At 34.4% G+C, this 26,076-nt stretch overlaps 1 protein-coding gene across 1 annotated transcript in view; it reads left to right on the forward strand.

Moving 5' to 3' along the window:
- The window catches only part of ROCK1 (Rho associated coiled-coil containing protein kinase 1), a 140,303-nt gene that overhangs the window by 65,069 nt on the left and 49,158 nt on the right, over positions 1-26,076 (forward strand). The window contains exons 9-13 of the mRNA XM_069468526.1: positions 3,691-3,782; positions 12,112-12,271; positions 13,696-13,756; positions 17,220-17,308; positions 20,181-20,229. Of these exons, the coding sequence (XP_069324627.1) occupies positions 3,691-3,782; positions 12,112-12,271; positions 13,696-13,756; positions 17,220-17,308; positions 20,181-20,229 (451 nt within the window). The remainder of the gene's footprint in view (positions 1-3,690; positions 3,783-12,111; positions 12,272-13,695; positions 13,757-17,219; positions 17,309-20,180; positions 20,230-26,076) is intronic.

A 26,076-nucleotide genomic window follows, 5' to 3' on the forward strand; every position in this document is an offset into this window, starting at 1 on the left:
TGGCCTCCCAGAGTGCTAGGATTACAGGCGTGAGCCACTGCACCCAGCCTAAAAATTTTTTTTAATATGTTAACATCTCTGAAATCAGAGTGCATCTCACAATCAACGGTATGTATTAATTTAATGGAGAGCTTTTTTTCCTTAGTGATACAAAAACGATGATACATCTTCTAATTTATGCCATTTTAGATTTGATGATATACAGTGTATATTTGTTAAAATAAATAGTATAAAGCTATAAGAAAGTATATATTTCCCACTTCCTTTCTTCCAAACATAGTCATTGGTGTTATATCTTCCAGATTCAGCAAGCATTTTTATAAATGTATGTACATGTGTATGTTTTTGAAATAAAAAATGGCATATTATGTATACCCTTGTGGTTTACTTTTGAAATGTAAAAACTGAACCAGTGAATTTGTAAGAGTATATTTAATGTTTATGATTATATATTGTTTAATTAGTAGGGAGGCCTAGTACTTTTAAGTATGTTTCAATTTGAGATTCACTTTAATTAAAATTAACTTTATCTTCCTTCATTATATCGTTTAGAGCTTGAAAGGAAGTATAATTTTTCAAACTTTTACATTTTAATATAAAGAGCTGTACTATGCTGTGTATTAGTGCTAGGAATATAGAAGTCAGCAAGATACACAGCTCCTTTTCTGAAGGACCTCATAGCTGTTTGGGGCAATTGGAGAAGCAAATCAGATATTTATAGTACAGAATACCATTTAGGTTATTAAGTATGGAATGTCCAGTTTCCTTAAGTACTAAGTTTGACAGTTGATATCGCTGACATTTCACTTTGACACGTCTCTTTTTTTTTTTTTAATTGTGAAAGTACATCCTCATTCTTTCAAACACACATTTTGGCTTGTGGTTATCTTTCACATTTTTTTTTGAGCAAGTTTTGTGAATCTGTGGTCAAAAATTCATGTTATTTTTGAATATGAGTTCTGTTATGGAACCAATGCAGTGCAAACAGCTTGAAATATCAGTGAAGTGTTTGGGAAGGATGTGGCTAATGAATGCACAGTACATCGATGATTTGAGAAGTTCTGTTCCAGTGATTTTCATTTGAAAATGAGCCATGTGGGTGACCTGAAACCAAGGTGGATAATCATAAGCTGAAAGCTATAGTGGAAGCAAATTCATCTCAACCTATGTGTGAATTAGCAGCAAGGTTTGACATTACTATTCCAGCAATTTTGGAGCATTGGAAACAAATGGGCAAGGTAAAGAAGCTGGACAGATGGGGTCTGCATGAATTAAATAAGTATCAAAAGAGAAATTGTTCAAAACTTGCCTTTCTTTGCTGTCACAACATAAAGGTGAACCAGTTCTGCACATATTGTTATGTGTGGTGAAAAATGGATTCTTTTTGACAATCGCAAGTGTTCGGCACAATGGTTGGATAAAGATGAAGTGCCGAAACAGTCCAAAACCAAAGATTCATTAAAAAAAGCTAATGGTATCTGTTTGGTGTTCCAGCGCTTGTATTATCCACTACAGCTTCATGCAATCTAGTCAGTCGATTACAATGGATGTCTGCTGTTGAGCTTAAGAATTATTGATTTATAGAAATGTGTCATATATTTTTAGAGACAGATATAATTTTAGAAGTCAAGCAAGGCTTTGCCCTAAAGGAAAATGTAAACGTGTTAGTTCACATATCAAAAGCTGCCTCTCCTCAGGAGGGCATCTCAATGGTCAGTAGCAGCTACATTCCAAGGCGATGCTACAATCTGGGTCTATGGCTCTCACCTGTTCTAAAAGACAAAGCAGGTCTTGCCTAGAGCCATGGGATGCCGGAGCTGATCAACAAAGACAGGCCGCCAGAGATGAAAGCTGATCATAAGATACGTTGCCCAAGCCGGGCCCAGATGGAACCATGTGGTTAAAGTAAATAACATAAGGCACAGCTCATGTTGACTTCTAAAATCTCTGTTCTAATACACAATAACTAGAGCCACGATGTCTCTGTTTTTGCTAAAGTAATAGCCTTATCATAAAACTAGAAGTTTGCCCTAAGAAGATTTTATAACTCATCGTTCACCTACATAGAGTTAGTTAAAGCATCTGTAGTAGCCTTTTAGAAGACCTTTGACCCTAAACCAAACTACCTATCATTATGTAAATCCCGTTGCCCTTGGCAACCAAGAACCTGTATCTGCCCTATAAGTACCTATATAAAACTTCAGTCTTTGTTACATTTCCGCAAGAAGAGATGTAACCATCCAGGCACCCCCTTTGTCTATCTTCATAAATCTTTACTTTATAAACTATATCTTTGGCTCTGTGTATTATTTTTATTTGTTTCCTACTATTTTTTCATCCTTTGCGATGACCCCTGCCTGAGGGACCTGAACCTCTTGCGGAAAACATAGCTAACTCCCTGCAGTCTGCTGTAACCAATTGGACAAAATGATGAGGATGCTTGCAATTAAGCAGCCAAGATTGGTCAATAGAGACAGACCAATCTTCTTGCAAGAACACATGTCACAAAAAACAACGCTGCTCAAACTTACAGAAGCTGAACTTGGAAACACTCTGTCATCCACTGTATTCACCAGACCTTGTGCCAACTGACTACCACATCTTCCAGGCTTTGGACCACTTCTTGCAAGGAAGAATACTCTGTTCTCAAAAAGCTATGGAAAATGCCTTTTGTGATTCATCGCCACTTGCTCTCCAGGCTTCTTTGCTGCTGGCATAAGCAAGCTACTCTTAAGATGGCTAAACTGTGTCGATAGTTTAGGCACATACTTTGATTAATTGTACTGTTTCTTGTTTGAGATATAATAAACTAAACTTTTGGTTTGAAATCGGATATTTCATATTTAATGACCTAATAATTACCATGAGATAAGTACTGTGTGTCAGACAACCATGGAGAGGTTTTCTAATCCAGTCTGGGAAAGTTCATGAAAGCTTATTAGAGAAAGTATCTCCTGTCTAAACCAATTTATCTTTTTACTTACAAAAATAATTTAGAATTCAGAGTATTCTCATTATTTATAAACACTGCTAGTGAACAAAAGGAAAGTTCCTCTTTCCAATTCAGCTAAAGTCACATTTTTAAAAACTTTATCTCTGTGCTCACCAAAAAGAGGCCCATGATCAGTAACTTGTCCAGTGAAAGCTCTGAATTTTGTAGCAATGGCAAGAATTAGTTGTCACTGGTTTTTGATTGGTCAGAAATATTTAATAGATTATAAAATGGAAATTTAAAATGTAAAATGTGTTTTTGGAGTTTCTGGTAGCATCTGGTGTTGCTACCAAAGTAAAATTATTAGTTGGGGGAAAAAAAAAAGAAGCATAACTTTATCACTGTGGAAAAAAAAAACAGTCAAGAAAATGCTTTGTGCTTTATTCATTATGCTTATAAAGCAAGGTGATGATTCATATGGATTTTCGTTGTTAATAGAAAAGTCATGGACTATCAACAGATCTATAGTTTTATATATTTTTTTCTTTAGTATTCTTTAAAGAAATTCTTTAATGTTCTCTTGAACTTATTTTCTATTTGAGCTGAAAATAATGCTGACAACGAATATAATTTCAAGGTGACTTAGAACTGTATTTGTCATCCTGTACAGATTTAGCATTCTGCTTGCAAATAAACCTGGACAGACTATAATAAAATCTTAAATGATTAATTACTTTTCTCCTTCTCTTTCTATTCAGAGAAGTGAGATTAGGGCGAAATGGAGTAGAAGAAATCAAACGACATCTCTTCTTCAAAAATGACCAGTGGGCTTGGGAAACACTTCGAGACAGTAAGTTATTTTTTCTTGCACATTGTAGTGAATATTTGAATGTAGTTGTGGTAAATAGTCTATTGAAATTACCTTGCTAAATATTTGTGTATATCTGATGAAAATCAGAAGTACACAGATACTGAATGGGAATTGTCCTAACTTAGTTAAAGAGAGACTATTTGATAATATTGGGAAAATGTACTGCTGCTACTCTTATATCCCAATCAAGATACCAAGATGGGCCGGGCATGGTGGCTCACATCTGAAATTTTAGTGCTCTGAGAGGATGAGGCAGGAGGATTGCTTGAGGCCAGGCATTCAAGACCAGCCTGAGCAAGAGCAAGACCTTGTCTCTACTAAAAAAATGGAAAAATCAGCCAGGCGTGGTGGCGTAAGCCTATAATCCCCGCTGCTGAGGAGGCTGAGGAGGGAGGATCACTTGAAACCAGGAGTTTGAGACTGCAGTGAGCTGTGATGACACCACTGCACTCTATCTGGCTTGGAAGTCAGAGCAAGACCCTGTCTAAAAAAAAAAAAAAAGATATCAAGATGAAATATAAATGTAATGGATTTAGGCTTAGCAGTCATAATTTGATTTTTGATCTTTGTTGAATTGCTTATTTTTGAGACTTTAGTTATCTCATTGAGGAGTCAATAAATAATGGGTAACGAAATTAAAATTTTTGTTGTGAAAAGACAGGTTATTCTGTTGTTTTTATTAAAACCTAAAATATGAAGAGCTTCTGTTATTAATAAATGCCAAAATTCAATTTAATTCTATTTGTGAAGATATAGGAAATTGTAGTATACAATTCCATCAGGCTTTTGGAACATACAATTCAGAAATAAAAATAGTATGTAAGATACTGTAAGGTACTGTAAATTTTCAGTCAGTTTAGAACGTTATTTTTTTTTTAAGTTAAAATTACAAGGTGATTCATAGAAAACCTTGTACAACGTAGCTGAATCAAAATTATAATAGCACCAAAGATCCCCATCATCTTTGTGGACTTGGGAGATAAGAAATTCATCTTTTCCTCTTCGAAGTCTCGGGAATTTTTTCCCTGTTAAATTGACAGAAAAAGAATAATGTATACCAGCCCCTAACTTGCTGCCATAGCAATAGCAATGAACAGTAATAACGGAAATGAACTCAGCTATGGAGTTTTGGAAACTGTTATAAATTAGTTATTTGTCTTAAGGACTCCCTATCTAGTTGATAGTGAGGGACATTTCTTTTGTGAAAGAAAAAGTCTTCTTAATTCTGGTGAAATAGATTATGTAGATTTGCTAGAATTGGTGAAGCATTCTAGTTATCAAATATTTTAAAAGAACAGTTATATTACCTTCAAGTACAGTACATACATTGTGCTAAGCTATAAATTGTCTAAGAAGGGAAAGGGGGGAATAAATTCGTCTGGAAATTAAGAAATTATACCACAACAAAGAATGTCATTGAATGACCAACTGTCTGAAGAAGCAACAGGAGCAGCTTGATCTTGGGAGAATTTATTAACAGTTATATACTAGAAAACAAGGAACTTCCTCCTCTACAGAAGTAAATGTGACATGATTATTGTCTTCATGCTGCAAGAGAAATTATTGCAAGACAGAGATGAACAGGGAGTGAGACAAATGGTTACATGGTTAATTAGCCGGGCACAGTGGAGTGCGCCTGTAGTCTCAGCTACTCGGGAGGCTGAGGCAGAAGGATTGCTTGAGCCCAGGAGTTTGAGGTTGCTGTGAGCTAGGCTGATGCCATGGCACCCTGGCCTGGGCAACAGAGCGAGACTGTGTCAAAAAAAAAAAGGTTACATGGAAAAGCTTTGTGTTTTTATTCAAGGTACATTCTTAGTAAAGTTTAAGAAGGCTGAAAACATACAAATATGATTATAAATATGTAAAAAACTTTAAAGGAGATTGAAGAAAATACAAAGTGTATTTTGTATTGCTTTAAATTCTTCTTCAAACAAGGTAGGTAATGCATAAATTACATAGAATAACCACACAGTAAATCACTTTGAAAAGTAGAGAGGATGTATTTTCTTTTATACATTGAAAAACTGATTAATTAGGAGAGGAGGTAACAAATATTTATTGAACACCTATTGTGTGCTGAACATTTTTCTGTTTCAGGCACTGGGAAAACAGCAGTGATCAAACAAAAGTTTTCTCCCTTATAGAGCTCATAGTCTCAAGGAATTGGGGAGTCCGTGTCAATGGCATTTTTTTATATTGCCATACCTCCTTGATGTAACTACTCTTATTTGTGGAAAAAACAAAGGAATTACTTCATTGATTTAAATCAAACAAATTTTATTTATATTTTAAAGATTTTCTATGAGCATCCTTATATAATTTTATCAGTATTATCATTTCTGTATCTTTTTAAGATTTACATTGTTATCTGTGGTTTCATTATAGTATATTTAGATTTAGCATACTTAGAAACATTTTGATGGGTTTTCCTAATTCTAATAGTTCTGCTTTGTGGTTATTGAAAAAAAATTAAAAAAAATTGAAGTCTTAGAACTTATTGTTCTTTTCTTTCCCTCTTCCTACCCCGTCTTCACTTCCCACCCCTAAAATACCAAGAATTCTTTTATTCGGAACTGACCTCTCAGACCTGCTAAATTTTTAAAAATTATATAACAGTTACAATTCCTTTTAATTTTTTTTGACATTCCATTTTCTTTGGCAAAATTGCTTTCTTATGCAAACAATAGTTTTTTTGGTAGTTTCACCACTTAAATGTTTCCAAGTTACAGTGGCCATTAATGTTCACCTTATGTTCCTTGGTGATATGGAAGCAGGATACAAAATAGCTTGATTTTTGACAGAATTTCTATGAGCTTCCTGATCTTGTTCATCCTAATTTAGAGACACAAAATATTAAGATAGTAAAATTACTTCTCCACTCATTTGAGATAAAATTGAAGGAGTGACATGAGTAAGCTTAAAGATAGCAGACAAAAGAAATGAAAAGACCCAAATAACTTATTACAGGTCATAACTGTGAGCAAATGGCAATGTCAGGATTCATATCTGAGTCTGTTTTGACTTCAAGGCCTTTGATCTTTGGAATGCTGTGTACTATTTAAAGATTTTCACCTGTTCAATATTACACAGATCAGAAATGTAAGGAATTGACACTTGTTGGCAGTTAAATTTGGGGGGAAAAGAAAATTATGACATTTATTACATATTTATTGCATATTTACTACATTATTAGTAATATTGTATTAAATATAATGTAGTGACTTGCAAAACACTTTGCCATTTATTATCTCATTTGAAGTAAGATATTGGCATTACTTAATCCATCTGTTGCTTGTGGGCAAGATGCTAACAGTGGTAACACTTCTGTCAGCTCATACAGTTTTCAGTTTAATTAAAAACAAAACTCAGACCGGGCACAGTGGCTCACGCCTGTAATCCTAGCACTCTGGGAGGCCAAGGCGGGAGGCTTACTCGAGGTCAGGAGTTCGAGACCAGCCTGAGCAAGAGCGAGACCCCCGTCTCTACTAAACATAGAAAGAAATGATCTGGACAACTAAAAATATATATATATAAAAAAATTAGCCTGGCATGGTGGCGTATGCCTGTAGTCCCAGCTACTCGGGAGGCTGAGGCAGAGAGATTGCTTAAGCCCAGGAGTTTGAGGTTGCTGTGAGCTATGCTGACGCCATGGCACTCTAGCCTGGGTGACAGAGTGAGACTCTGTCTCAAACAAACAAACAAAAACTCATTTGTCTGAATACACATATACATTATTCTGGGCTCTGTGGATTAATCAACTACTACCCTCTCTTTTTGAATTTTACATTCATACGGGAGAGATTACCAATGTGGGCTTCATGAATAAAGAATTTAGGGCTCAGCCTGACATGTTGGTGCATGCCTATAGTCCCAGCTACTCAGGAGGCTGAGGCAAGAGAATTACTGGAGCCCAGGAGTTTGAGGTTGCAGTGAGCTATGATGATGCCACTGCACTCTAGCCTGGGCAACAGAGCAAGACTCTGTCTCAAAAAAAATAAAATAAAAAAATAATTTAGGCCTAGCAAGTTTCAGGATGCTTTAACTTAGGAGTTTAGACTTTTTCATCATTATAATGGATTGTTTTTTTTAAAAAAATAAACTTAAAAAAATGATGTCTTTGTCATGGTAAATAACGTATGCATAACGTAAAATTTCCATTTTAAACTTAACAATTTCATGGCGTTAAGTACATTCACGTTGTTTTACAACCATTACCACTACTATGTCCCTAACTTTTTCATCATCCCTAACTTAAAACTCTTTTTTTAAGTGATAACATGAAATAATAACTCTTCATTCCCCTCTCCCCCTGGCCCTCAGCAACCACTATTTTGCTTTTCATCTCTATGAATTTGACTACTCAGGGTATCTCATTTAAGTAGAGTACTATAATATTTGTCTTTTTTGCAACTGGTTTATATCACCTAGCATAATGTATTCAAGGTTCATTCGTGTTGTAACATGTATCATAATTTCATTCCTTTCTAAGTCTGAATATTATTCCATTGTGTATATGTACATATTTTTATTTATCCATTTATCCATTGCTAGACACTGAACTCTATCTTTTAACTATTGTGAATAATGCTTCTATGAACGTTAGTGTGCAAATATCTGCTTTCCAAATTATATTATGGACATTTATATCCATATGAATATTATATAGGGATAGTTCCATAAATATCCTTATTTTCTATTCATTTGAGTATATACCTAGAAGTGGAATTGTTGAATCATGTGATTATTCTATGTTTAATTTTTTGGAAGAGGCACCATACCATTATCCAGAGTGGCTGCACCATTTTATATTCCCACCAGCAATGCACATGAATCCAGTTTCTCCAAATCTTCTCCCAAGACTTGCTCTTTTCTGTGTTTTTTCTTTTTTTTTTTTTTTTATATTAGCCATCCTAATGGATGTGAAGTTGATTTGCATTTCCCTAATGACTAGGGATGCTAAACATGTTTTTGTGTGCTTATTGGCCATATGTATGTCTTTTGAGAAATTTCTATTCAAGTCATTTGACCATCTTTGAATTGGATTGTTTGGGTTTTTTGTTGTTGAGTTGTAGGCTTTCCTTATATATTCTGGTATTAATCTCCTATTAGATATATGGTTTGCAAATATTTTCTTCCATTCTTTGGCTTATCTTTTCACTCTGTTGATAGTATTTTGATGCACAAAAGTTTTTAAGTTTGATGAAGTATAGTTTATTTTTTCTTTTGTTGCCTGTGCTTTTGGTGTCACAATCAAGAAATCATTGCCAGATCTATTGTCATGAAGCTTTTCCCCTATGTTTTCTTTTCTTTTCTTTTTTTTTTTTTTTTAAAGAATATTACAGGGGTACAAACACTTTGGTTACATGTATTGCCTTTGTACCACCTGAGTCAGAGCTATAAGCATGCCCAACCCCCAGACATCACACACCACACCCATTAGATGTGAATTTACCCATTCTGCCCTCCCACCTACCCAAAACCCTATGAATGTTACTTCTATATATGCACACAAGTGTTGATCAATTAGTACCAATTTAATGGTGAGTACATGTGGTGCTTATTTTTCCATTCTTGTGATACTTCACTTAGAAGAATGGCTCCAGCTCCATCCAGGATAATATAAGAGGTATTAGTTCCATCATTTTTTATGGCTGAGTAGTACTCCGTGGTACACATATACCACATTTTATTAATCCACTCATGAATTGATGGACACTTGGGTTGTTACATCTTTGCAGTTGTGAATCGTATGGCTATGAACATTCAAGTGCAGATATCTTTTTTATAGAAGATGTTTTTTTCCTTTGGGTAAATACCCAGTGGTGGGATTGCTGGATCAAATGATAGTTCTACTTTTAGTTCTTTGAGGTATCTCCATATAACTTTCCATAGAAGTTGTACTAGTTTGCAGTCCCACCAGCAGTGTATGGGTGTTACCTATCTCTCCGCATCCATGCCAACATTTGTTTTGGGACTTTTTGATGAAAGCCATTCTTCACTGGAGTTAAGTGATATCTCATTGTGGTTTTGATCTGCATTTCCCTGATGATTAGAGATGTTGAGCATTTTTTCATATGTTTCTTGGCCTTCTCCCCTATGTTTTTTTCTAAGAATTTTATAGATTTAGCTGTTATATTTATTTAGGTGTTTGACCCATTGTGAGTTAATTTTTGTACGTGGTATATAGTAGGGGTCCAATTTCATTCTTTTGTACGTGGATGTACAGTTTTCTGAGCACTACGTGTTGAAAAGACTGTCCTTTCCCCCATTGAATGGTGTTGGCTCCTTGTATTGAAAATCATTTGACCATATATGTGAGAGTTTATTTCTGGGTTCTCTGTTGATATATATATGTTTGTCCTTATGCCAGTACCACACTATTATGATTACTGTAGCTTTGTAGTAAGTTTTGAAATCAACAAATGTTGAGTCTTCCAACAAACATTTTTTTCAAAATCGTTTGAGTATTTGGGATCCCTTGAGATTCCATAAAAACATTTCTCTTAAAATTTATTTTAGATGTACTCCTTGTAACACATTCAAGCTCTGAAAAAAAGATATTAGTAGTATTAATATCATATTGTATTTTCTCCTGTATTATGAATATCTAAGCATTCTCACATATTATTATTTATAAGACTTTTTCTGCATCAAGATTATAATTCTTGAAGATGCTATGTCCATGTTTTTTATCCCTGCCCTTTTTTCCTAACAACTATATCATAAATGCCTCACTGAATTGATCCCTAATCACTTGATTTTGGAGGTAGCTAGTCTGAAAATACAATTCAAAATCTTCTGCTCCTTGTGGCTTAATCTTATGGAGATGTTGAATGTTGAAGTGGGGTGGGGAGGAGTATTGATCATTCTAAGTGAGTAAAGTATTTCACTACCAAATTACTATATCCAGGAAACTAAAAAGTAACCTTGATTTCTGGTTTGCTGTAGAGCAGATTAACAAACAAAAAACCCATAGGCAGTCCCCAGGTTACGGATGACCCAACTTACGACATTCTGTACTTACAAAACAGGCTCCCAAGGCTCCCCATAAGGATGATAAATAATTAAATTAATAATTTGGAAACTAGTTTCTTCCACGCATGTAAGCAAACCTGCATGGCATAAGTGGTTCCTTGGCACAGCATCTTTATGCTAGCAGTTAGTCTCATTGTTTATATGGTCACTTACATGCAGCATCACTTTTGTCTTAACCTTTTAATTTGATTTTGTGAGTTGGTGTTGGTGTTTACCCTTTTCCCTTATGACCATGACTCTAGAGCGAAAGTCCACTGTAAATCTAGGTGAGTGATTACAATGGAAACAAAAGTAGAAATAATTAAGCATTCAGAGAAAGGCCAGATGCCATCATTCATTGAGAAAGCATTAGCCTTCAGTAGCTGGAGTATCAGAGCAATTGTAATAGATAAAGTGAAATAATGGAACATGTGAAAGGCAGTGCTCCAATGAAAGAAAGCATCAGTTATTAACTAAGCAGCATAATGGATTAATTATTGAAATGGAAAGGTCATTATTGGTTAGAAGATCAGAATATAACATTCTTACTAGCCTAGCATTGATGTAACATTAGGTGAGTGTTAACGTTTAATATTCTCTTTTGAAGTTTTTCCTATCTCCTATCTAAAATTTTTGTATGAGTTTGTTTTTATGTTCTGTTTGTTCAAACTAAAAGAAGAATACAGTAGCTTTTGTAACTTACTATTACAGTACCGGGGTATTATAATTATTATTACTATAGTATTATACCATATTATTCTTACTATATGAACCATTATAGTATTGTTATTATTGTCATTGCCATATATACACTGTTCATCAGGTTACATATAAATTAGTTACATATAAATCTGACCTAAAGATGTTCTCAGGAACACGTCTGCTTGGTAACCTGGGGACTGCCTTTATACTGTTAATATATTTGAAACTAACCAACTTTTTTAAAGTACAGTTTGTTATGGTATAGTTTCTGAAAAGTCATTTCTGTAGTCCCAAATGCTTTTGTGTATTTTATACCTTTGTGCATTCTGAAACAAACCTTAATAATACTTGATCTGTAATATACAAGTTAAACTTGAGGTATAGATAATTGTAGGTGATTTTAAAGATAATTGCTTTCTCAATCAAGTTTTAATCCTAGTGAAGCTTAGTGTAATAGGATTCAACCCCTGTGGAATTTGTGGTTTGCAAGCTATTTATAAGAGAGAAGCCATCAGTAGTTGGTATGGAATTTTTACTTCATTTTATTTGTATATTGAATTTGAAATGAATCTAGTTTTGTTTCTGGTTTTAGCTGTAGCACCAGTTGTACCTGATTTAAGTAGTGACATTGATACTAGTAATTTTGATGACTTGGAAGAAGATAAAGGAGATGAAGAAACATTCCCTATTCCTAAAGCTTTTGTTGGCAATCAGCTACCATTTGTAGGATTTACATATTATAGCAATCGTAGGTAAGTATGCTAAATGGTGATTTTAGGAGTAGGTGCCGATTTTGTTATATTCATATTATTTTCTTAGCGATATCTAAAAATCATTTAAAATTAGGTTTAATGGCATATTAAGATATATCTTATAGTAATGCCATTTTTCAGTGATGCGTGATATTTCTAGTATTTCATATTTCATTTTTTTCAGATTCACCCATGTTTAGGTTATTGTTTTTCAAAAATTCTTTGCTAAATTATATACTATATCTCCTCAAGTTATAACAATTAATAGCTCAAAAGATGCTATTAATATTGATACTTCAGTTAATATTATCTAAAGAGTTACAGTTTATAATACATTTTGGAACACCATATAAACTTTGCTAGCACTACATCATCATTATATTGATGCCATCAAAGTCCTGTAATTTTTAGCTGTTGAAGAATTAAATGATTCCTCCCCAAAACCCATTTAATGAATTCACCATGTGTTATAAAATGTAATGTTACCTATACTGTGACATTGAACAAATAAATTTAACCTTTTATGCCTCCATTTCTTCACAACTAGGAATGGTGATGATAATAATAATACTTGCCTCATAGGGTTATTGTGAAATTAAGTAAATCAAAACACAGTAAAGCACTTAGAACAGTGCTTTGCATGGAATAAGCACTCAGTGTTAGCTATTGTTACCATTATGAGCTAATGTTAGTTTTAGTCTTTTCAAATGTACTTGAGATATAAGTTAAACATTTAACTATTTTAGTGTGCTGAGCATTCATTCATTCAAGAGATATATTTGATAACTTACTCTTTGTCAGGTATATACTAAGCACCAAGGTGCATGGAGAAGGATGAATAAGATATGGTACCTTCTCTTGAGATGCTCACATCCTAGTGAGGAAATGGATAAGTTATGCAATATAGGTTGGTAAATATTACATAGTAGAAATCTAAAGAAATTGCTAGACCGATATAATACAGTGAACGATATGGCAACACTTATTGGATGTGTAAATCTACTTAATATTATTTTTGAATTACCTCAAAAATATGTACTTCTAATCAAACTATACTCCAATGAAGTGGTATTAGATAATTAATTTGCTGGAGTAATTATTAAATTTGAAGTTGTTATAGCTAATGTTGAAACTATTTGTGGCTTTTATTTATCCTATTTGATATGAATATTCATATGTTTTGCTGTAGGAATACTTAGTGTGATTACAGGCAGCTACTTCAGACCTAACTGAGGGTTTCATTTAATATGTGTATCATTTCTGAATTCTGTTTCTAAAATAATTATGAACCTGTATTTAATTTTTAACAAATAGAGCTACTATAATACTGAACATATAATAGGCATGTAGTATTTGTTATTGGTTACTATTGATAATTAAAGAGTTTTTTGATTGTTTTCTTTTTAAACTTTTCTTTCCTCTAGATACTTACCTTCAGCAAATCCTAATGATAACAGAACTAGTTCCAATGTGGATAAAAGTTTGGTAGGTGTTCTCTTAGTTTTTTAAAAATCGTTTTGTAGATAATGTATTTGTATACATGATATTGAGTAAACTTATGTAATGCTTGTGAAAGTGTAGTTAGTGAACTTGGATTTTTATGGCACTTTTATATACTGTCTCTTCTCCGGTCTGATTTTTTGCTTGAATATCAAATGGAATAGTATATGTGGTGGCAGTTGGTAAACTCTAAATTGCTGCACAGATTGACAGTGGAATTAGGAATATATGGTAAATCAATGTATCATTAAGAGTCTTAACAGGAAAACAGATAACATTTAAAAGATTTAAATGAAAAGAGTTCTGTGTGTTTGGTAAAGTATATATAACATGAAATTTACCATTTTAATCATTTTTAAGTGTACAGTTCAGTGCCATTAAGCACCTTCACATAGTTATACAGCCATCGCCAACATCCATCTCTAGAACTTTTTCATTATCTCAGACTAAAAATCTGTGCCCATTAAACAACAGCTCCTCATTTCACCACCATCCCCGCCAAGGTCCTGGTAGCCACTATTGTATTCCACTTTCTGTCTCAATGAATTTGAATATTCTAGGTACCTCATATAAATGGAATCATATAATGTTTGTCCTTATGTGGTTGGCTTATTTCATTTAGCATGTCTTCAAGGTTCATCCATGTTATATGTGTGAGAATTTCCTTTCTTTTTAAGGCTGAATAATACTCCATTGGACATAAATACCACAATTTGTTTATGCATTTGTTAAATGAAAAGAGTTTAATAAGGAGATGATTAGCATATTGTAAACATCAGTAAAGGGGAACAATAAAGGGTGCTAAAGCACCCATTGATTTAACAACAGTCGGAAGCCACTGCCCCTATACTGAAGGGGCAAGGAGAGAAAATCTTGTAGCTCAGAGAAGGCCTGGCATCATAGAAGAGGAACATAGGACATAGAACATTGCCAGAACCACAGTAGAAGCAGTTTGGTGCAGTGGTGAAGGGAATGCTGCCAGAACCACAGTAAAGCAAGCAGGGTGTGGGGAGAGTGAATATTTCTTGTCTCTACCATCCGATTTCCTGTTGTCATCTCCTGTGGACTAGAACCAACCTTAAAATCGTAGGGCAAGAGAGCCCAGGTAATGCAGTCTGTAGGTTTTAAGGCAAAGAACAGAGGGTGGATCTCCAAGGCTGGAAGGGAGTGGGGAAATGGATAATAAGCATTACAGTGAGCATCGTCTAATTTGTCCACTGAGAAGTAAATTACTCTAGGAAATAAATTTAGTTGTGAGTTCTTTCTATTGTTTATATAGCTCATGTTCTTGAGACGAAAAAAAAATCTTACTTGCTAACATTTGAGAGGATCCTTTGGGTTAACCAGGACTTTTCTTTTCTTTTTTTTTTTTTTTTTTTTTTTTGAGACAAAGTCTCACTCTCTTACCTGGGCTAGAGTGCAGTGGAGTCAGCCTAGCTCACAGCAACCTCAGACTCCTGGGCTCAAGTGATCCTCCTGCCTTAGCCTCCCGGGTAGCTGGGACTACAGGCACACGCCACCATGCCCGGCTAATTTTTTCCATTTTTAGTTGTTTGGCTAATTTCTTTCTATTTTTAGTAGAGACGGGGTCTTGCTCTTGCTCAGGCTGGTCTCGAACTCCTGAGCTCAAGCAATCCTCCCACCTCGGCCTCCCAGAATGCTAGGATTACAGGCGTGAGCCACCGTGCCCAGTCTAACCAGGACTTTTCTGAAAAATATCAGGAATAATTATCTGTCCATTCTTAGAGCATTCTTTGAACTGTTTGTGTGCTATAGACTACATATTTTTAACAGAGGAGAGGAGAAGGTAGCAACCATTTTTTAAAAGCTAATATAATTCTTTTCTTTCTCCTTGATATATTTACCCTTAAATGTAAGAGAACATGTGATGAAAAGGGAAAGTGAGAAAAGAGGGAAAGAGCTATGTTGAGTACCTTTTAGCTGTTATGGTCATCTTTCTCTTTTAAATTTTCATCGCAGTGGAGCTGTTTGGCAAGTTACATAGCTAAAAAGGGCTCAGAAGTCTTTAAAAGTAAAGCATCTTTGACCTATGGAAGGTAACAATAAGGAGTTACTGTAACCCAGCTCTCACTGTATTGTCTGTAGGATTAGAGATGTATTAGGACTTCAAAAAAGATTTGTGTTTTCTTTGGACTGATTTTGTTCAGTGGTGATTGACAGAAGTTTCTGTCACTGGCAGCTACATTTTATCTTTTGCTCTGATAAGATCAAAGGGGAGGATAATTACTATTTATTTATATTTAGTATTATGTACAATATTTATGTTTACATAGAAGTAAGTACAAAAATCACCTAATTTAATTTTCAACTCTTCCTTGAAAACCTTTCAGCAGAGATGCTAATAACAACTTTACAATTGCCAAATACAATGAATAATTGTCAGTCCATATCTTATTTTTCTTCTTTGCTGATTACTTCTTCTTCTTTGGAACTTCAAGCTTTTATAACTCTTCTATGTTCCCATTATTTCCTTTTTTTTTTTTTTCCTTTCTTCCTTTAGAAATTTTTTTTTTTTTCAGTACTCTTTGCAGGATCTTTTTCTGCTCATTTATTGTTTCCCAAAGTTCTGCCTTATATCAGATCCATATTCTTTCTTGCCTGAACTGTTTCAATAGCTTTTTAACTGGTTGCTTTTCCTAAAATTTCACTGTCCTCTAATCTAGTCACATTATTATTATTGGAGTGATGTTTCTGAGAGGCCAATATTGTGTCATTTCCCTGTTTAAAATGCTTACAGTTTAAAGTCCCTAACTCCTATTTTTGCATACAAGGATTATGGTTTCACTTACTTTTTTAGGTTTAATGTGAACTATTTTCCCTATTATATTTTATGCTCTGCTGTAATACTTGATTTTTTTCCCATTTCCAACTATATTATGTTAATGTTTTCTTGTGTCTCTCTACTTTTGGACTCATTGTTCATTCTAGCTAAAATGTCTTCCTTCTACCACCTCTGCTTAGTAAAATTTATCTCATCTTGTAGGTCTAACCTTAAGCATTATATATTCTTGGCAGAATTAAAAGTGACCCCTTCTGTCCTTCAGAACACCCCATATAATTTTATTATCATTTATCACATTATATTCTAATATTTTGCATATATGTCTTTAGGACATTATAGGTTCTTTTCACCCTCCCATTTCCTTTTGCCTCCTCTGTTTAACTGTTTGCTTCCTGAGAACAGGGACAAAAATCTTTTTCATTTTGTATTGCTAGTGCTTAGCCCAGTCCCTGATGTATTAGTAGATGTTGAGAAAATGCTTATTAAATCAATAATTAAAATTTTCAAATAGAAAAAAAAACCATAAAGTTAAACTAAATAATTATTTTCCAAAAAGGTGTAGATGGTACATAAACTTGCTATTTTTAATTTCTCTGCAAATATTCTTAGTAGAATGAGTTGTTGGGTTTTTTTTTTTAATTAAAGCAGGAAAGTTTGCAAAAAACAATCTACAAGCTGGAAGAACAGCTACATAATGAAATGCAGTTAAAAGATGAAATGGAGCAGAAGTGCAGGTGAGAATATAATTACATGTTTTTCATATTAAAAGTTGTATATAGCAAATACTTATTTTAAAGCTTATACTCTGCAAACACTTGAAAGTAGATGGAAGATGAGGACTTAAAGGTTACTACTAATGTACATTCATGAAGAGTATCTTAGCTAGAGTTGACAAGTAATATTTATGTTTGTTAGTCATAGACAGATTTTCTTCAGAATATTTAAAGTACATTTGCTCCTGGCAGTCATTATTCTTAAAAAAAAAAAAAAAAAAAACCATAGCGCTAATTCACTTAGTTGCCTGATTCATTGCTTTTTCTCTCCTCATTTAATTTTCTAACTGAAAAGGCAAATTCTTTTACATTAAATAAGGTGCTTTCTGAAATGTAAAATGTTGTCAAAAATTAAAATTTACTAAATTTTTGTTGGAGCCATTCTAATTTCCACTGTGATTCTCTAGAGCAATAACTCACAGTAGTTTTCTTATGGGTCTAATTCCAATAACAGCATACTTATTTATGAAATATAAGGTAATCAAGATTATTTTAAATAATCTAGCATAATGCTGAGTTAATTATAAACAATTAATTTTTATAATTATATTCTTAGTGAACAGAATTGAATAATTGAAATGCAAAGGTAACACAGAGATTAAGTATTCAACAAATAGAATTGGGAAAACTGGTTATTTTGTGACTAGGGCAGGTGGAGGGGGTGGTAGGAAACAAATAAAATTCTCACTTTATACCATTCCTGATAGATTATATAGTTAAGTGTATAATGCAAACTTAAAAAAAAACTTGACTATAAGCAAATAATTAACTTATTCTAGGATTTGGAAGGAATTTCTAAGTATAAAATACAGAAATAAAGGGAGGAACTGAGTAGAGACTATTATATAAATATTGAAAAGTTTCTACATCTAAAAAGTATTTTAAACAAAATTAAAAGGCAAATGACAAACTGGTGGTATGGTGGTGGTGGGGATCAATTTGAGGAAGAAATAAGAATCGCTAAAGTGGCTACTAATCATATGAAAATATATAACCTGAAGGAAATAAAATGAGACGAGACTTTTTAAAATTGTATATTGAATTGGTGAATTGTGTTTTTAAATAAAAATTTAGTGCTAGGGATTGTGGAGTGTTATTTAATTTGTTTGCATTTATTTTCTTGTGAAAGTTCAAATGTTTGACGCCTTCTTTCTGAAATGTATATCTCATGTATGCATTAGAACTTTGGACACTTTATGCCATAAAAATTTAGCTCTGTTTTTTAAAATTTGGCTTTCCTTGTCCTACTTGTGGCCTCTTCCTCAAGCAAGAGCTGGAAGAATTTGGTTGGAATAAGTGGGCAGGGTAAAAACAAATTTTTGTCTAGAAGTTCATCACCACCACCACCACCACCACCACCACCACCACATACAGATTGAGTTAGGACTGATTCTAGTCTAATTCTTTGTATTCAAATCATTTTAGGTACATTCACTTATTCAACAAAAATTTCAGGTAATATGTCAGATAATGTGCTTGCCAGCAGTGTAGTACAAAATGAAACATAGCCCCTATCTACATGGACCTTGTAATTGGGTGAGAAAGACAAATAAATAATCGTCAATAAGTGTGGTATGTATTAAGCTGGAGAGAAGAATAAAATGATACTATATTGTCAGAGATCAGAAAAAGCTAGAACCAGGAAGGTCGATGAGAATTATTACGGGAAGAGTAGGAGGAAGTGTTAGGGTCCTGGGAGTGGGTATCTGTGAAAGCCTTGAGGTAAGAGCTTGACTGGCCAGTAATATGCAAGGGAAAGAAAAGCCCACATTGTGGCTGGGAAGGTCACAGAGTCTAGATCTTGGAGGACTTTTTTGGGCAAGCTAAGAAATTATCAAAATATGCTGTTTAAAAAGAACTTCCTGGTAAATTGGTAGCACTTGGCAGTTGTTCAGCTAAATAGAGGTGAAGGAGGACGATGAGTCAAGGATGTTTCCTAGCTGATGTCATTTGCTAGAGAAGAAGCATATTTGTATTGGGGGTAGGATTGTGGAGCAGAGGGAGTAAGTTCATTTTTGGAGATACTGAATGAAGTGTTTGATGAGATGTCCATGTGAAGACTTTGCATATATATGGTTGGAGCTCAGAATTATGTTTTGAGCCAAAGAAAACAAATTGTAATGGAGATAATACACTTTTAGTTCATCTCAAATTTTTGCCCAAGTTGTCAAATGGTACATTTACTGATTTGATGTATGCCACCTTTCCCTTTACTTATTTAAGGTTAAATGGCTAATTTTTGTGTTGTAGCAAGTATTGCATGAGGAAGTTTAGGGATCCTTAACTTGAGACCCCTAAACTCCCCCAAAGCGTCTACAGATAGAATTTAAGGTCCTTATACTTGAATGAGAAAAAGTATTTTCTCTAACTTATAACTGAAATTTAGCATTTCTTTCAATTCTGAGCATAGGCAGCAACTCATAATTAATAATAATTGTTATGAGTTTTTTATTATCAGTAGAAATTAGATATTTTCTTATATTACAGTTGTTATGGTTATCTCTGTCATTTATGCTCATCACTACTTTGAAATTACTGCCACTAGATCTTATGATTTAATATATTAAAAAAATTACTGAATCATACATATTTTTAAAAGTTTATTACTGTATCTCAATATAATTGGCTTCTTTTAATCATATGTAACTTTTTATGTTTTTAAAAATATTATCTGAAAAAAGGCCATAGGCTTCACCAGACTGCCAGAGAGCTCCATGGCACACAAAAAGGTTAATAAACAGTAGTTAAATGAAAAAGTAAGGAATGTAAGTGTTCATCTCTGGGCAATAGGAAATAAATGTATTTCTAATCTATCTACCTTTTGTTTTTACAGAACTTCAAACATAAAACTAGACAAGATAATGAAAGAATTGGATGAAGAGGTACTTTTTGTTTCCTAATCAGAAGTTTTCCCTTTTGAGATTTTCCCCCTTTCAGATTATTTTATTTCCTGAGAAAATTGCATTTGAACTCTATAGGTTGAAACACAAAACAGAACCAGCGAATTATGATGAAAGCCTCACATTGGAGCTGCAGGTTCAGGTGTTGCAGATTAGCTTATACTTTAGTTTCCTTTGTATAATTTTATTTTACAACTATGTTTAAATCTTAGTACATAAACTTCAGTTCAGTGGTTCTTGATAGTTGAAAAGTGAGAAAGAAACAAGAGAAGCAAGAGATCAGAAACTGAATCTCGGACTATATCAGAAAGAGCTGACAGACAAATAGGGAAGGGGGGAAATACAATTTAAAATATTTTAAAAGGACTGACACTGACATAATCTCATGATCAAATGGAAAGTATACTGATTTTAGAACTATTCATGTGTTCTATGGTTACTTAACACTTTTTTTTTTTTTTTGAGACAGAGTCTCACTCTGTTGCCCAGGCTAGAGTGCAGTGTCGTCAGCCTAGCTCACAGCAACCTCAAACTCTTGGGCTCAAGCAATCCTTCTGCCTCAGCCTCCTGAGTAACTGGAACTACAGGCATGCGCCACCATGCCTGGCTAACTTTTTCTATATATTTTCAGTTGTCTAGCTAATTTCTTTCTATTTTTAGTAGAGACGGGGTCTCACTCTTACTCAGGCTGGTCTCGAACTCCTGACGTCAAGGGATCCTCCCGCCTCAGCCTCCCAGAGTGCTAGGATTACAGACGTGAGCCACTGCGCCCGGCCTTAACAAATTTTTTATTATCAGGGAAACATAGTGTAAACATTTCATGATTCATATGGATGTTTGCAAACACGAAGTACATTTTCATTCCTCTTAGATAAACATCTTTCCACCGTGTGTATGAAGAGTCCCGTGAAAAGAAATACACTCACTCTCTATAGTCTTCCTCTAATGTATTACTTCTTTTGTCCTTTTAGATTTAATCTCTGTGATAGTTTTTATGCTGTCTTAGTTTTTTTTTTCCCCTGAAAGAATGGTACCTTCAGTGGTTTGCTTTCTTTCATTTGTAGCTTTGGATATGCATATAGTCATCCATGAAGATTTAGATAGCGTTTTACCACCTTGCCATTTATTTGTTAGTATGTACTTAACCATAGCACTATATATTTGACTCTGAGTGTTGAAGGAATTCTTTTTGCATGTCTTACACTCTTTATTTTATTTCTAAAACATAGATAAAATTCAAGTGTGCTAGATTTAATTTATTCATCTTTCCAAATTCAAATTAAAGAGAGAGGTATTAGTGATAAAATTAGAATGGTCCCACCTCTGGAAAGATAAGAGTAAAAGTACTTTTCCTATTCTTCCCACTAAGTGCAGCTAAAAACCCTAGACATTAAATATAAAACAAACAGATTCTGAAAGGTGAACAAAAGAAAGCAGACCAGCCTAGGGCACTTGGGTCCTGAGAAACATCACAGAAATGAATGCTCAAGGGTTTGGGGGTTGGTTTGTTTTTTTCCCTGCATATATCCAAGATAAATGAGATATATGGGTGTTGGAGGAGGCCTGTAACCTGGAAACACCAAAAGCCCCAAGAAAAGCCACTTTCTCTAGTCTAAGGACCAAGGAAGGAAAAATGTAGCCCAATCCCACCAGCAAAGGCTGAGTGGAAAGCCTAGACTTCCTCCTCTGTCATGCTGTAACACACCCCAACCCCCAATCAGGGTGGTGTCAGAGGAAGGCCCAGTAAAGGGATTTTCATTTCCTCAGGGTAGTAACAAACGTCTCCCCTCTCCCCAGACAGTATAGCAGAGGCCCTATAGGGAGTCTAGACTTCCACTTCCACCTGACAGTAATGAGGCACCCCTCAATCTGCCTGCTGGGGTGGTGTCAGACGAGGCATAGGAAGGAGTCAGAACTTTTACCACTGAAAATACAAGCCCCGCTCCATAACACAGTATATATTGAGACCACATAAGGAGCAGTAATAAGGTACCTTCTCACCCTCCCCCAGACCTGGTATAATCAGTGGAGGCTTAGTGGGGTACCAGAACTCCCACTTCCACCCCGCAGTAATGAGGGTCTGCTTCCCCCAACCTCAGGTGTCAAGAGGCTAAGTGGATAATGTGAACTTCTACCTCTACCTGGCAGAAATGAGGCAGCATCCCCTTAGTTCCACCAGAACAGTGTCAGAGGAGACCTGGTAAAATAGGATTTAAATAAGATCCAGAATATTAGATAATATGCAAAATACTCACATTTGAATAGAAAGTTACTCATCATAGTGAGAACTAGGAAAATCTCAACCAGAATGAGGAAAGACAATAAACAGATACGGAGATAACACACATGTGAGAATTATCTGACAAGTATTTAAAGGAACTATTATAAATATGTTTCAGTGAACAACTACAAATATATTTGAAACAAGTGAAAAAATAGAAAGTCTCAGCGAAGAAATAGAAAGTTTTAGCAGAGTCATAGATGATATAACGTAGAATCAACCAAAAATTACAATAACTGAAAAAAAAAAAAATCTCAGTGGATGGCCTCAGCAGCAGAGTGAGCAATGCAGAGGAAAAAAAAATCAGAGAACTTGAAGATAGAACCATAGAAATTACCCAGTCTGAACAACAGGAAGAAAATGGTTAGAAAAAAAATGACAGTGCTTCAGAGACCTGTGGAACTATAACAATAAAGTTCTAACATTATGTCATAGGAATTGCTGAAGGAGAAAAGAAAGGGGGGTGGGAAGAAATGATGGCTGAAAATTCCACAAGTTTGGCAAAAGACACAAACCTACAGGAAGCTTAGTGGACCACAAAAAGAATAAACCCAAAGATATCTACACTAGGACACAGTTGTCAGACTTCTGAAAACTAATGACAAAGAAGAAATCTTAAAATACATAAATCTTATGTAAATCTTAACCTTACCTGAAGGGAAAGAACTTTGCAAGTGACAGCAAATTTCTTATCAGAAACTATGGAGGCCAGAAGGAAGCTGCACATTTTTCAGGTGCTAAATAAACCCCAGAAATATCAATTCAGAGTTCTATGTTCAGTAAAACATTCTTCCTAAATAAAACGAAAATCATGACATTCTCAGATGAGGGAAAACTAAGAGCGTGTTCTATTTCTCTAAATAGAAAGAAAATGGTAAAAGAAGGAATCTTGCATTATCAGGAAAAAAGAAGGAACACAGTAAAATATGGGTACAGACAGTACACTTTCCTTCTCTTGAATTTTTTATATTTGACAGTTGAAGCAGAATTTATAACGCTGTCTGTTATGGTTCTCCGTGTATGTAGAGTAAATATTTAAGACAGTTATAAACAAGAGGGTAATAAGTCATAAAGAAAGGTAAGACTTTTTACACTTTACCCAAACTGGCAAGATGCCAACACCAGTAGACTGTGAGGTGCTATGTATCTATATAATACCTAGAGCAGCCACTGTAAAGCAATACAGGGAGATACACTCAAAAACAGCACAGGTAGATAAAAAGGAATTCTTAAAAATGTTCAAGTAACCCACAGAAAGGCAGGAAAGAGAAAATGGAGAAACAACAGAGATCAGACCAAAAAATGGCAGACGTAACCGTAACATACCAATAATTACATTAAATGGAAATTAAATGGGACACCAATCAAATGAGGTTGTAAAAATAGATGTTTTAAAAATCCTGTACTTTATGCTGCTACAAGAAACTCTTCAAATATAATAATATAGGCAAATTGAAAGTAAAAGGATGGAAAAGATAGCATATAACCATTAATGAAAAGAAAGCAGCAGTGGCAATATTACTAATGATACCAAATAAAGTAAACTTCAGAGCAAAGAAAATTACCAGTGGCAGAGAGGAACATTTGCACAATAATAAAAGGTCAATCTACCAAGAAGAAATACTAATAGTAATTCTAAATGTGTATACATCAAACAACAGAGCTACAAAATATGTGAAGCAAAAGCACAAATCTACAATTATCGTTAGAGACTTTTAACACCCCTCTCTATGCAGAGAATTAGCAAACATATAGGAGAACTCAACCATTGCATCAACCAATAGGATCTATTCAACATTTATAGAACCCTCTACTTAACAACAGCAGAATACACATTCTTTTCAAGTGCTTAAGGAAAAAATACCAAGATAGACCACATCCTAAGCCATACAGCAAATCAGTTTAAAAGCATTAAAATCATAGTGTTTTCTGGCCGGGCGCGGTGGCTCACGCCTGTAATCCTAGCACTCTGGGAGGCCGAGGTGGGTGGATCGTTTGAGCTCAGGAGTTCGAGACCAGCCTGAGCAAGAGCGAGACCCCATCTCTACTAAGAATAGAAAGAAATTATATGGACAGCTAAAAATATATATAGAAAAAATTAGCCGGGCATGGTGGTGCATGCCTGTAGTCCTAGCTACTCGGGAGGCTGAGACAGGAGGATTGCTTGAGCTCAGGAGTTTGAGGTTGCTGTGAGCTAGGCTGACGCCACGGCACTCACTCTAGCCTGGGCAACAGAGTGAGACTCTGTCTCAAAAAAAAAAAAAAAAATCAAATCATAGTGTTTTCTGACCAAAACGTAATCAAATTAGAGAATGTATAACAGAAAGATAACAAAAAAAATATGCAACATGTGGAAACCAAACAACACACTTCTGAATAATCTGTAGATAAAAGAGGAAGTCTCAAGAGAATGAAAAAATAACTTGGAATGTTAATTATGTCTCCTAAAGCTGTTATCTTAAAATGGTTATGACCTTTCATCTTTGAAAAGATTTAATCAAAATTTGTGAGGTGCAACTGTTATCACATCGTGCTGAAAGGGAAATTTATAGCACTAAATGCTTGTTTAGAAAAGCAGAAAAATCTGAAATCAATAATTTTAAGTTTCTACCTCAAGAAACTAGAAAAATAAGAGCAAAATAAACCCAAAGCAAGCAGAAGGAAGGAAAAGTAAAGATAAGAGCAGAGATCAATGAAATAGAAAAGAGAAAAACTGTAGAGAAAATCAGTGAAACAAAAAGCTAGCTATTTGAAAAGATAAACAAGATTGATAAACCTCTAACAAGACTGACAAAGGAAAAAGGACACAAATTACCAAATCAGGAATGAAACAGGGCACATCACTACAGACTCTATAGATATCAAAAGGATCATAAAGGAATATTACAAACAATTCTAAACACAATTGAGAAATTTAGATGAAATGGACTGATTCCTCAAAAAATATTAATATAACCTAACACGTCTCACACAATGTGAAATAGATCATTTCAATAGCCCCATGTAACTATTAAGGAAAGTGAATCAATAGTTGTAAAACTCTTCAAAAAATGTAATCTCCACAAACAGATGGTTTCACTAGAGACTTCTATCAAGTGTAATTTTTAAGAAAAACTAACACCAAATCTGCACTATCTCTTCCAGAAAATGTAAGCAAGAAAACTCCCCAGTTCATTTTATGAGGCCATTGTTACCGTAATACCAAAATCAAAGACAGTATTACAAAGGAAACTATAGACCAGTATCTCTCATGAATATAAACACAAAAATCCTTGATGAAATATTGACAAAATAGAATTCAGCAATATGTAAAAAGATACTGTACCCAACTGTGGTTTATTCCAGAGATTCAAGGCTCATTTAATACTTGAAAATCAGTCAGTATGATCCACCATATTAACAGGCTTAAGAAAGATCATATGATCCTATCAGTTGAAGGCATTGGACAAAATTTAACACGCACTCATGGTTAAAATTCTCAGAAAGCTCAACTTGATAAAAAGTATGTACACGAAACCTACAGCTCACTTCATACTTAACAGTGAAAG

Source organism: Eulemur rufifrons, chromosome 5 (assembly GCF_041146395.1).
Source record: "Eulemur rufifrons isolate Redbay chromosome 5, OSU_ERuf_1, whole genome shotgun sequence".
Lineage (NCBI taxonomy): Eukaryota > Metazoa > Chordata > Mammalia > Primates > Lemuridae > Eulemur > Eulemur rufifrons.